Here is a 12,225-nt window from a genome sequence, read left to right as displayed (position 1 = left end):
GGATAGAATCCGACAGTCCTCCTGATGCACGGTTTGGCAGGTCCTCCAGAACGAGAGCAGGCGTGGGGAACCCTGGGTGTAGCCTGTTTACTGAGATTGAACACTTTGCAATAAAACATGCTGCTCCGACAGGGAAAAATCGGCAAGAGCCAGCTAGACAACAAAATATGGAAAGATCTTTTTATTATTATTATTATTAGTCTGCTCTGTTTGTGCAGCTCTGCAGCAACTGCAGGAAAATAATGCCCTTTTCTCCCAATGACCTGCTGTTTGTTGTGAAAAATTCAAAAAGGAGCCTCATAGGGTCACTGCAACCCCCCACTCTGCAACTTCCTATTCTTCTTTACGTCCCTTTTTTCGGCCGGCTTTTTCATTGTCTGCCTTTTTCTCATACAGTGCCCGTCTCTCTCAAAGTGACTGACTGGCATGTGCTGGGTCACTTGGCAGGAGGACAGATGGAGTCGACCGACTCTGCAGCACCTGCCCGGCCCACATTACCCGGCTCATCTCCCGGCTCAGCAAATCAGAGTCGGGATCAGGCACAGCTGCGTAAAACGACAGGCTTTACGCCGTATCACAACTGCCAAATACAAAACAGCACTTCTGCTGAAGTTACAGGAGAGGCCGCGAGCACCGCCTCGGCGCAGGGCCGCAACACGCAGGAATATGTGTCAAATATGGTGCCCGGAGCGCAAAACACAAGGTTAAAAGAATGAATGAATAAATGTAAAACGAGGATTAACATTGCACAAAACATTTTTACTAAATCAAGCCAAAAGAAACAACATTCCAACACTTACAGGACTGAGTTTCTGGAAATATTAGATTAAAATTTGCGATTTTTATTCTAATCGTATGTATTTTGAGAACTTTAATATCTGATGTTTACGTCAAGAAATTGCTGTGACATGAAGGGACAGTTTCTTTAATCCATCCATTTTCTCTACCAGCAGACTGCACGACACAGACTCTTTTTTTTTTTTAAGGTGTTGTTTATGGTTTCGTTTAGAAGTAATCTCCCTGACTAAGAAAACCTTTTAAAGGATTCTTTTAAACACTCTAAGTCGAGTCTCTGAGCTGAGGAGATATTAATCCTTGACCTCAAAAGTTATGGAGGAAGCTACTGGCGTGTTGCGCGTCGGAAATCTAAATTATTATTCAGTAAAAGAAATAGAAAGGGATAGAAATAAACCTGATGGACACATATCTTCACAGGTGCATGGAATGAAGCTGAGGACAAGATCTGGCATAATCTTTCCTAATATTTAATGTGTCTGAATCTTAGTAATGTTCAGCTACAAGTGAGGAGGGGTTAGGAGGGTTGACTTGAACTGAAATCCCAGAAATCCCGTACTTGTGAGCGGACCGCTGGGACGGCGCGGAGACGGGACCTGCACAGCCTCACACAACCAGCCGGTGAGCCTCAGTGGGGGATGAAACGCTGCCCTCTGTCAGCGGTGCTCATTCCTCCCCACGCAGAGGCAGAGATGCAGCAGCAGAAGCACACTCCAAGAGAAAAGTACAAGCATGCATGAGCTTTTTTTTTTTTTTTTCCTTTCTCTGCATTCGGAAGTCAACTCTCTACGTCTTCCTCTTCCGTCAGAGACAGAGGAAGCACAATGGCCAGACTGTGCTCCAGGTTGTGTCGGGGAGTCTCAGCTGTGTGTAGATGACTTGTTCTGTTCGGGTTCTCGGCTTCCGCTGCATACATATGGAAAAGGATGGAAATGACAGCTGCAAGCGGGTTCATGAATAAGACGGGGGTCACGAGACATGACATGGATGCATGGCGTATTCAAGCAGCTTCCTCCTCTGCACTTGTGTGAAAGAAAACGAGCACTCGAAAGCTTCGGAGAGAGAGGCAACAGCTTTACATGGGCGATTTTTATTGAGGCACCTAGCGGAGGTTATGCATTCGCTGTCATATAAAATCAGCACTCTGACCGCTGCGCCGCCCATAACGGGAGCCTCACCGACACACAGCTGGACTGCAGTCTGGGGACTGCAGCTGCGACCAGTGGACGGCCTCCGCTCTCCTGGGACTGGCTGGAAATTACAGGACTTACAAACTGACAGCGGTTCATGCCAAACTTAACCTGTAATCATACAGCTGTGAAAGTGACATCAGCGCTCGCTTGTGGCGTGAGTCTCAAGGTGTCACGCAGTAAAACCCAACTTTTTGTCAAGGAGGGGTGGAGGGAGGGGGGGGGTTGTATCAGGGATGTTGCAGCTTAAACTCCAGTCCTTGAGTTTATTCTCGAAAAAAGGCCTCCTTCGCTCGAGCTCTCCTCCTTTAACCCCGCAAAAAACACTCAAATCTGGTTCCCATGGCAACGTTTAGAATGTAACCTGGAACAGTTGGAAGTGAATACAGCTCGACCCGTAAACACACACGGACACACACACACACACACACACGCGAGCACAATGGCTCGGCTCTGCTCCCACATCACGATGCTGTAAATGTCAGAAGACCACCGTCTCACTATCTTTCGACATTTGCAGCTTCATATGGAGCTGACATCAAAAAAAGGAAAAAAAACCTTGATATCAAAAGATGCTCCTGCAGTTACACGGATCGTTTCACAGACAAGCTGCATGAAAACGATAAATGCATATAATTTCCCTGTTAGACCATATCCGGGACCACATGAGGGTTTTAAAAACCTTTAAGACAAAAGTAAAGTTGCTTATTTAGTGAATGCCAAATGAATAACTTCATTTTCTAACATGACGTATCAATAATTCACTGGAGCTAAAAGTTTGCCCTGGTGGGACCGCTCAGATGGCAGCAACACCAACCGTTTGGGTGATCTCAATTTGTGGCACAGCGGAGACGAAAGGATATGTAATGAAAAGTAAATCAGCGGTGTGACACTCGTCGCAGACACACAGGAAACATACCTCCTGGGCCAAATTAAAACATTTGGCAAGGCTGTCTGCATGTTACATTTTTACAGGGTTCCGGCAGGCATCTTCAGTTTAGCGGTGTGATGCGCCGCGATCAATTTGGCACATAGCTTTGCCTTTCTCGATTGCCAGGCAACCGCTTTCTCCAGTGAGATGAGGAGCGGCTCGTGGCTGCAGACCGTGCTGCACGCCGGTCCTCTGCAGGTCCAAAGTTTTTAAGATTACAGTCTCTCGAGGCTGGTGCAGAACCTCACCAGCATTAGTTACATTACATCTTACATTTGACTCATTTCTTAATCAGAATAATTATGCAAACTGCTCCGTGTTGAAGGGTTTCTTGACTGTTTTGATTGGTCTCCCTGCCTTCCCCGATACTTTTCCTGTCACCACGGCTTCATGTTACCAAACGCCACCACCGGCGGCACGAACAGATAACGAGAGGCTGCCAGCATTTGGCTGCTAGTCTGCAGTTACAGTTCTGTCTACCATTACCGTAATAAAGATCTGTTCAACTACAGCTGTACGTCCACACATAAGAAAGAGAAAGCAAAAACTCTCGTATTGGCACAAAAACTGAAAGTTAAATTGTGAATTCGGTATGGAAGTCTGAAAAAAGCGAAAGAGCAAGATGCAAAAAAGAAAAAAAAACATTGAACATTGAATGACTAAATGCACTACGTCTTGGTTCTTTGTCCCACCATCAATGTCAATCATAGTGGTCGCTGTGGAGCAGAAAACTATTCAAAAGCCATTTTGTAGCATGTGCTTAGAAATAGATGGTGTAGTTGCACATTAGATTCAATAGCATATATATATATATATATATATATATATATATATATATATATATATATATATATATATATATATATATATATATATATATATATATATATATATATATATAATATATAATATATATATATATATATATATATATATATGCATGTGTGTATATATACACACACACACATATACATATATATATATACACATATACATATATATATATATATATATACACATTGTGAAAGGCTTACATAAATCCAAAAGATGGAAGTATCAGTAGCTTACTTATAGATATTCAAATTATGAAATAAAGAACATAACTTAGAGTTGTATATAACTTCTTCTGTGAGTGATAAAGTGTTATTGAACTGGATTGAAGAGTTGTGTAGTAATTTATGAATGAGAGGGTTGTGGTCATTTTTCAACTTTTTGTAGTCATTCTTTTTAGAAATTGTTCATCCCTGCCGTTGTGTTTGTTCTCCTTCCCTAACTTTCTTTCTGTCTTTTTGTGGTTATCTGCTGTCTGTAAGAAGCTGCTTTGCTTCTTTGTTTTGTTTTGGTTTTTTTTTTGAGGAGGGGGTTTGCAACCTTTAGTGTTTTTCAGTGGTTTGTTGTTTTAAACACTCAACAAGGAATGTGAATCTCAAAGTTCTTGGTCACCGCATCCCGTAAAAGCTTAGCCCCACCTCGGCTCCCATCCGCGTTTTTAAAATCAAGGTAAGAGAAAAGTTGAGCCCAGGGCCGACAGAAGGGATTAAGGAGTCCATTTGGTCCGATTCGGGCTGACGACATTCCCAGCACGCGGCTCTCAACAAGTGTTTCAGGGCATTTCAGCCTCTGGCTCACCCTCGCTGGCTCCGTGGGAGTTTTCACCTGTTCTAATCCCATCAGGGGTCTTCAGTTGTACCCGTTTTTATGGTTTTATGATGTGGGTGAGAAACGCCACCTGCTGTGTGTCTCAGCTGCCCACCGCTCTGTGGAAACCACACCCTTGTGGGCCCGGTGGGAGGACCCTGCGCACTTATATGTCCAGTATTCTGGCTCTTAAGTCTTATTTCTATTTGACTATCCTATTCTTATGCTGCACACGGACGCATGGGAGAAACCGACCAAGCAGCAGAGGGACAGTGAGAAGGAAGGGAGGTTTCAAGCAGCTGTTGCATCTTTAAACTACTTCTCCAAAAATAAACGTGTAAAATCTGCGCTACTCAACAGTCCTGATTTATAAATCATTAAATATTCACACGGAGCACATTTACAATACCAGCAAACCCTGTTTAGCAAAGCTGCGTCTTCAAACTGTCTTCCCAAATGATCAAGATCTTTCCTCCCAAGGGCTGAGGAGATGGTGAGGCAAAAGATGGACACCCGAACACCCGGAAAGTAAGTGATCCCGGCCCCGGGTGCATTTAGAGATGCTGCTTCCACAGGTAAGATAAAAGAGCGACAGAATACGACGTCTCTACATAACAGAAGCCGATGTCAGCGAGCCAATGAGGGAAGATCATCGGGGGACAAGTTCTCTGACAGGCACTTTGGAGAAAAAATGGCTCCGGTGGCTCAGATCAAGGAAGCTTTGCGACTCTCATCTCTGATCAATGAGCGTTCCCTTTGCTACCACCTTAGGCTGTGTCTCCATTAATAAAATCATTCACGTATGACAAAAGGAGACAATGCATAACAGCGAGACCACAAATAACAATCGCAGACAGAAGAATCTGATCATGTGTGTGGCTGAAACTGTGACGGAGCGCTCCTGTAACGGTTCCTCTCCCGCTGTGTGGTTCCCCCTCAGGTGAAAACTTTCAGAGTGGCGAACAGCCCTCCTCTCCTGTTATTGGTAGTATATTTCAATGGCTTAGTCAGAGCAACGATCCTCAACCCAGCCGTCCAAGCCTCCTCAACAACGGCCGGGCTGATTATTTAAATCCTGCTTGTAATGAGTGTACAGTAACATATTTAGTCATGCGAAAGGATGCCGTTGGAATGTGAGCAACCGCTCCCTGGGAAGTAACCCCTCGACAGACGCAACTGTACATACGTACAAACGCTTCCAGGGGAGCTCCAGCAGCGATCTCGCGGGTTTGATGTGCACACAATGAATTTACAATTCTCTCACATCTGATCTTCGCTGCTCCCTTAAGCTATGTACTCTGCTGCAAGTCTGTTATCACTTCAAGAGAAAAACCCAGCTTTCATGAAAAAGTAAATAATTGCCATACAAACACAAATTCGGCAGTGCTTGGGAATTTAAATGCAGTGGTTTGAGCACACTCAAAATAAAAGCCCTGGGCTGATTCATAAAAACTGATTTTTTTTTTTCTTTTGGGGGTGGGGGGCGTGATTGGAAGCTAAAAAAAAAAAAAAAACACCTAAATACTCTTGAGGACTGAAAATGGTCCACAAAAAGGAATGAGTTTGTGTAATTCCTCCTCGTGGACAGATGAGGAGAGGCATGAGGAGGCTGCAGCGGATGTGGATCCTGTTGTCACTCCGGACAGAACCGGAGCCTGAACCGGAGAGCTTCCCCTTCAACCATGATCAACTGGGGAGCATTAATGGATTCAAAGTGGATCAACTGATGGCTATCGTGTTTCCCTGTTTTCACTCAGTGTGCACTGACAGGCCAACACACACATCTGCATGGGCAACGCTGTGGTGCAATGCAGATGTTTACACCCTCGCCTTGGTTTTTATCAGTTTATAGAAGAAGAAAAAAAAAGAAACAAATGGAAAGAACTTCATGTAGTATTTTTTCATAACGCTAAGTCGAGCGCTTTATTTATACGGACAGTTGAGTTTATTCTTTTGCAACCGACTGAAGTGTAGGACATGACTTAGCACTCGATCTCAAGTTCATCACGTTTTGATTTCAGCGCTTTTTAAAGTCATGTCAGAGATAAAATGAAGACAATTAAACACCTAATCAAACTTTTATGCTTTCGCAGCCGGATGGCTTGACTTCTGTTTATCCCACAACGCTGCCTTGCTTAATATTGGTAACTTGCTATTGATCAAGCCCAGAACAAGGAGCACTTTATCCACCTATTTGATAGTCAAGCAACATGGCTCATCATTTATTATGCACTGATATCAATTAACAACGAGGCACGCTCTCTGTGCTGTGAGGTTCACTCAGCTTGACCAGAAACAGACACTTTCTCGGATTTCTTTTTCAGCTACCACTAAAAACATGGTAACAAAAATGGGAAAAAAAATAATCTGATTTAACTAATATATATTTATATATATATTCTTATCATAATACAATTTTAATTTTTCTAGTGAAATTGAACCATACAGAATAGTGGAAATGAATTATGAAATGTTTCCAATAATCATTCTACAGAAACACAATTATTTTCTCTACTGTTTTATTATTTTGTTGCATTTTGTACATAACAATCTGCCTTTTAAACCTACAATTATATATCAGGCTTGTGTTTTAACAATTAAATAAAATATTTAATACATAGAGGTTTTAAGCTGAAGCTCACAGGCATAAAATACTCTTTTTAATACGTAATCACAGTTTTCTGTGGACAAATCCATATTAAGTACCCTAAATTTAAATATTTAGTCATATTTATTCACAATCGAAAATAAAATAATTAAAACATACTTTAAAATGCCCAAAACGTAACAAATAATGTGAAACTAATTAGTCATTATTTTCTGGTAAAAGAAGCTTCAGCAGGTCTTACTAATAAAAAATAAAAGCTTTTTTACTTCATAAAGAATAATAGTTGTTGCCTCTGAGGCAATTTGAATATCAAAACATAGACTATGGAGGAGAAATAATGCATAGACGATAAACAAGACATCAAAACCACATTTAAAAAGGCCCAGCAGCTCAAATAGGAAACTTCAGCTGTCAAAACATTACCACAGCACTCCTAATCACTCTGAATTATTTAACCCCTTAAAACACACCTAAATCAACTGTTTACGCTCATATGGTGGTAGACATGACACAGCAAAACTATGTGCTAAACAGCAAATATAAAGTGAAACTGCAGCAGCCTCACAGGCCTGAAGATGACACAAAAATCTCCACAACTCCCAAAATCACCAAAACACAAATGTAGACACCAAGACCAGTTCAACAATAAATACCAGCACATTTAAATCACATTTAAAATCCACCAATTTGTCCGTAATTATCTAAATGAAAAGTGTAGCAAATATTGTTAATAAAAGTTAATAAATGGATAATACTCTGTGAGTGGATGATGACAATATATCCCGTGTGCCTCATGCATGCCTGGGAAGAAATTAAAATGATATGTTTAAAAACCTATAATGTGGATAATGTTATTCTCCGTGGATTGAAAGAGATAAATCTTGAATGTGAATTTCAGTGTCAAAAGATTAAATGTATGTGAATGTATTAGCCACGAAAACCTCAAAACAAATACAGGCAAACTTTGGGGGGGAGGGGGGGTATTAAAAACGTCGTGTCAAACAATTGTCCCTTTTATACGGTGTGAACACATAGCATGAGATATATATATATATATATATATATATATATATATATATATATATATATATATATATATATATATATATATATATATATATATATATTTGTGTATATATGTGTGTATATTTATGTCTCCAGCACTGAAAATGCGCCGCTCCTCAAAATGAACACCTGTACGCACGAGACGCTGCTCTCCAAGCAAGACCTCGCAGTCATGGCGAAGATTTCTCTTTAAGGCCCTTTCAGAAACAAGCTCGCAGGTCCAGCAGCTGCACACACTGCCGACTGGACTCACGCAGGGGGGAGTCACATGGAGTGTATGGACATTTGCTCGGTCCAGATTCCGCCTATACGGCCATGCAGCGTTGCAGGGACTATCATGGCAGCCATTCTGAGGCTCTCCAGCGTTTCCATGGCCTACGTGCGCATTAACTGAGGGGAGTGGCGCAGGCTCTGACACCATGTTGCGCCTTGCAGCTTTTTACACACACACACACACACACACACACACACACACACACAAAAAACGCCTTTGCATCGAGCAGTAAAGCGGAGGAACCCACCACTGCAGCTCAGTCACCGGGCGTTTTACACCAACACATTATTCTTTAGGAGGTTTATAGCGGAAAAAAAGGGGGAGGGTGTAACGCACTAGAGTAACACTGGAGAGCATGGAGTAGAGGTCACGTGTTCTTCCGCAAGGGGGTTGAATATTTACCTTTTTGTCACGCAATGTACTTTTTTTTTTCCTATAGGGAAACTCATTGTTGTGAGAATTTAGAAAGAAAAGGGGGGAGGGTGGGTCTATTTGCGTCGAGCGCTGCGTAACATGTCACATAAATTACATTGAGGAGAATAGTGCTTGTTTGCTAAAAAAAAAATGGGTTTCTCGTATTTGTTAAGAGCGAGACGAGCTGATAAAAGCACGTTTATTAGTTGTGGAGTTTTTTTTTTTTTGGTTTTTGTGTTTTTACAGAATATTTCTTTCGCACAGAGGCCATATATGAACCAGCGGAGAGCTATGTAATCCCTCGTGCACTGCAGTGTTACAGACAATAATGAAACTTAACTTTATCTTGCGTGGGGAAAAAAAGGTATACATTAATCCGTGTTAAAGTGTAATCAAAGCCCCGACGAGAATTTAAATTAAGACACAGTTATTGCATGCATCCACAGTGTAGGGGGGGGCGGTGGGAAAGGAAGGCCTCGTCGCAGATCACGCGATACGCCAGCAACCGCCATGTGTTATTCAACCGTGGGTACTACTAAACCGCTCCTTTTATCGCTTTCTTTCTCTAGTTTGACAAATACACAGTTACAAATTTTCTCCACAGAGCACACAGACGGTGAGGCTGTGGCAGGAATGACACAAAGCGTCCGAGAAAAAAAAAAAAGGGGGTGGTGGGAGGGAAATGTGCGTGCTATATTTCACCGCGGAAGCCTACAGGTCACACAGTCTGCCACGGGGCACAGCACAGTATAGGCGTAGTAAGACACTATGTGTGAGTGTGTGTGAGTGAGTGTGTGTGAGTGTGAGTGTGTGTGTTTCAGACTGTGGGCCTACCTTAGTTTTTTGGGAACAGAGTAGTCTACCTCTATCACCTTTCCGTGTAATTCAACTTTACCTGTAGGGGCGAAAATTGATAGTGTCATAAGAGTAACAAAAGCAGCACTTTGAATCACTTCACCAAGTAGGTGCGTCCCATTCAAACAGCCCTGCAAAAAAAAAAAAAAAAAAAAAAGTAAGCCTGCACGGCGCGGGCGGAGCGTGAGTGGTGAAGTGCATTTGTTTACATTAAAAAAAACAACATTGAGGCATTAAATGTAAAAATTAAACTTATTGGGGCACAAAAAAATAAATTAATTAAAAAAAATGAAGCATGATGTGCTTATATAGTGTGTTGGTGAGGAGGGAGGGAGTGAGGTGGTGGATGGGGGGGGGGAATGGGCAGCCATGCTTTCCACTCCCACAACCCTCTCACGGTGCAATGAGGGACATTTTTCTCTGCTTCTCAGTAAAAGAATGCAACATCAAAGAGGAGATGCTTTTTTTTTTACAGCAAAAAAAAAAGGAGAATGACTTGTAGTCTTTGTGAAGGTGGGTCGCTCGCACGATTCTCCGAGGTTGAGCCAGCCCGGGTGTTTTTTTGGGAATCTGAAGCGCTCCTCGGCTCGGCGAGGCTTCAACGCGGCTTTTCGTTACTATTATGAGTGGCCTGGCGCAGCACGGAATTAGCGTCTCACCTCGTCCCCCACTCAGCTCTACCTGTTTATGAGCCCTTTCCTCCGGACCCCCGGGACCCACCTCCAAGACACCTCGTAAAAACATAGCCAGACACCAGGGGAACACGGTTCCGAGGAGTTTTCGGCGCTGGCTGCACTGCGCTCCCCTCAATAAAATCAAGATTAAAAAATAAGTGAAAAATAATCATGCCTACCCGAACCATCAGACCATCCCATACATTCCTGCGGGTGATTGCAAAAAGCTGCGCTCCTCACTGTCGGAAGCTCCCAAAGAATATATATATAAAAAAAAAATAAAGGTTATTGTGCGCGTTAATTGCGTTTTGGACGGCCCCGGTGTCTTCCTCAAGCGAGCGGGCACTAAATCCCCGAGTGTGTCCTGTGATCGATCATTTATCCAATTTCTGCTGGAGCGTGCACGACTGAGCGTTCACCTCAACTCCGATGGTCGCAAAAAAAAAAAAAAACACCGTCCCGGGCACACAAAAAAAAAAAAAACAACAAAAGCAGAAAAAGGGAAAACAGAAAACAAAAAAAGAAAAACACCAGCAGTGATAAATATCTCACATTTCGGACTCCCTGACCCACACTGCGCTCTTGCAGTTTGACTTCGCCGTGAAATGTTCCTGTCACCAGCAGCATCACTTATCAAAATCCCGCACACTTACCAGAGAGAGTCTCTATAGCCTTTATGGCCGAGTTCTGATCGGGGAAGTCCACAAAAGCATAGCCGGATTTGAGGAGGACCTGCTCGGCCACGGGCAGCTTCCTCTCCCCGAAGAGCTGCTCCAAGTCCTCGACAGTGACCGAAGGACTTAAATTCCCAACATATAGTTTGTTCATGATCTGAAAGGTGGGGGGGGTGAGGGGGGGGGAGAAAAAAAAAATCTCCAAAGGCTGTCAGATCTTATTCAGAGACAGTCAAATTAGAATAAAAATTCAAAAAGAAAAAAAAAAAAAAAGAAAATAGAAACAATGTCTGGGATTAAAAAAAAATCGCAGCAATCACCCCCCAGGTTGTTGCAGCCTGTGAGCGACCCCCCAGCACCAACTCTGGCCCTGGTCAAACTCTTTCAACAGGGACTGGGGGGAGCAGGAGAGAGAGAAAGAGAGGCAGAGAGAGAGAGGGAGAGAGGGAGAGAGAGAGAGGAAAAAAAAGTGTCGTTACGACGCTACTCCGGAGCCAACAAGCGCCGCCTCTAAATAAAATCTCCCTTAAAAATCACAAGAAAAAAAAAAGGAAAAAGAAACCTTTGGAGGTGCATTTGGAGATCCGTGCCTCACGCACGGATGAGCGGGGAGTGCGTGCGGGTGTATGGAGGTGGCATGATGATGATCACCGGGTGCGTTCGGCAAAGGGATGGGCTTAAAGGAGGCAGAGAGGTTATTTCATCAAATCATAATAAGGGCCGTGCCCTCATGGGTCCCACCAGGCTGGGAGTGGAGGGGGGGATAAATAAGAGCTACTGTGTGGAAAATCAAGTCGTTGTCACTGTACTTGTCGGCTCCAACAGTGTCGCCGATCCTCTTAGTTCTTAGCCCTTTATTTATTTATGAGCGATGCAGAAATATGGATTTATGGAGGGGGGGCATGCAAAGATGTTCATGCACTGCAGAGAACACCTGCTTGCGATACATTGGAAACAAAAACCACCATATATATATATATATATATATATATATATATATATATATATATATATATATATATATACACACATATACATATATATATATATATATATATGTATATGTGTATATGTATATATATATATATGCATATGTGTATATATATA

At 42.6% G+C, this 12,225-nt stretch overlaps 1 protein-coding gene across 4 annotated transcripts in view; it reads right to left on the bottom strand.

Annotated features, from left to right (window-relative positions):
- Nucleotides 1–11,639, bottom strand: part of igf2bp2a (insulin-like growth factor 2 mRNA binding protein 2a) — a 57,154-nt gene extending 45,515 nt beyond the window's left edge. The window contains exons 1-2 of one of the 4 annotated variants that reach the window (XM_061723656.1): nucleotides 11,098–11,639; nucleotides 9,750–9,810 (exon numbers count right to left, since the gene is read on the bottom strand). In XM_061723656.1, the coding sequence (XP_061579640.1) occupies nucleotides 9,750–9,810; nucleotides 11,098–11,272 (236 nt within the window). In that variant the 5' untranslated portion in view covers nucleotides 11,273–11,639. Of the gene's footprint in view, nucleotides 1–9,749; nucleotides 9,811–10,623; nucleotides 10,817–11,097 lie in introns of those variants that run through there. The other 3 variants (XM_061723655.1, XM_061723657.1, XM_061723658.1) reach the window with 3 other exon arrangements.
- Between the last annotated feature and the right edge of the window lie 586 nt (nucleotides 11,640–12,225).

This window comes from Cololabis saira, chromosome 6 (genome assembly GCF_033807715.1).
Source record: "Cololabis saira isolate AMF1-May2022 chromosome 6, fColSai1.1, whole genome shotgun sequence".
NCBI lineage: Eukaryota > Metazoa > Chordata > Actinopteri > Beloniformes > Belonidae > Cololabis > Cololabis saira.
The sequence above is the reverse complement of the archived record's forward strand: the minus strand, read 5'-3'. Positions and strand labels throughout refer to the sequence as shown.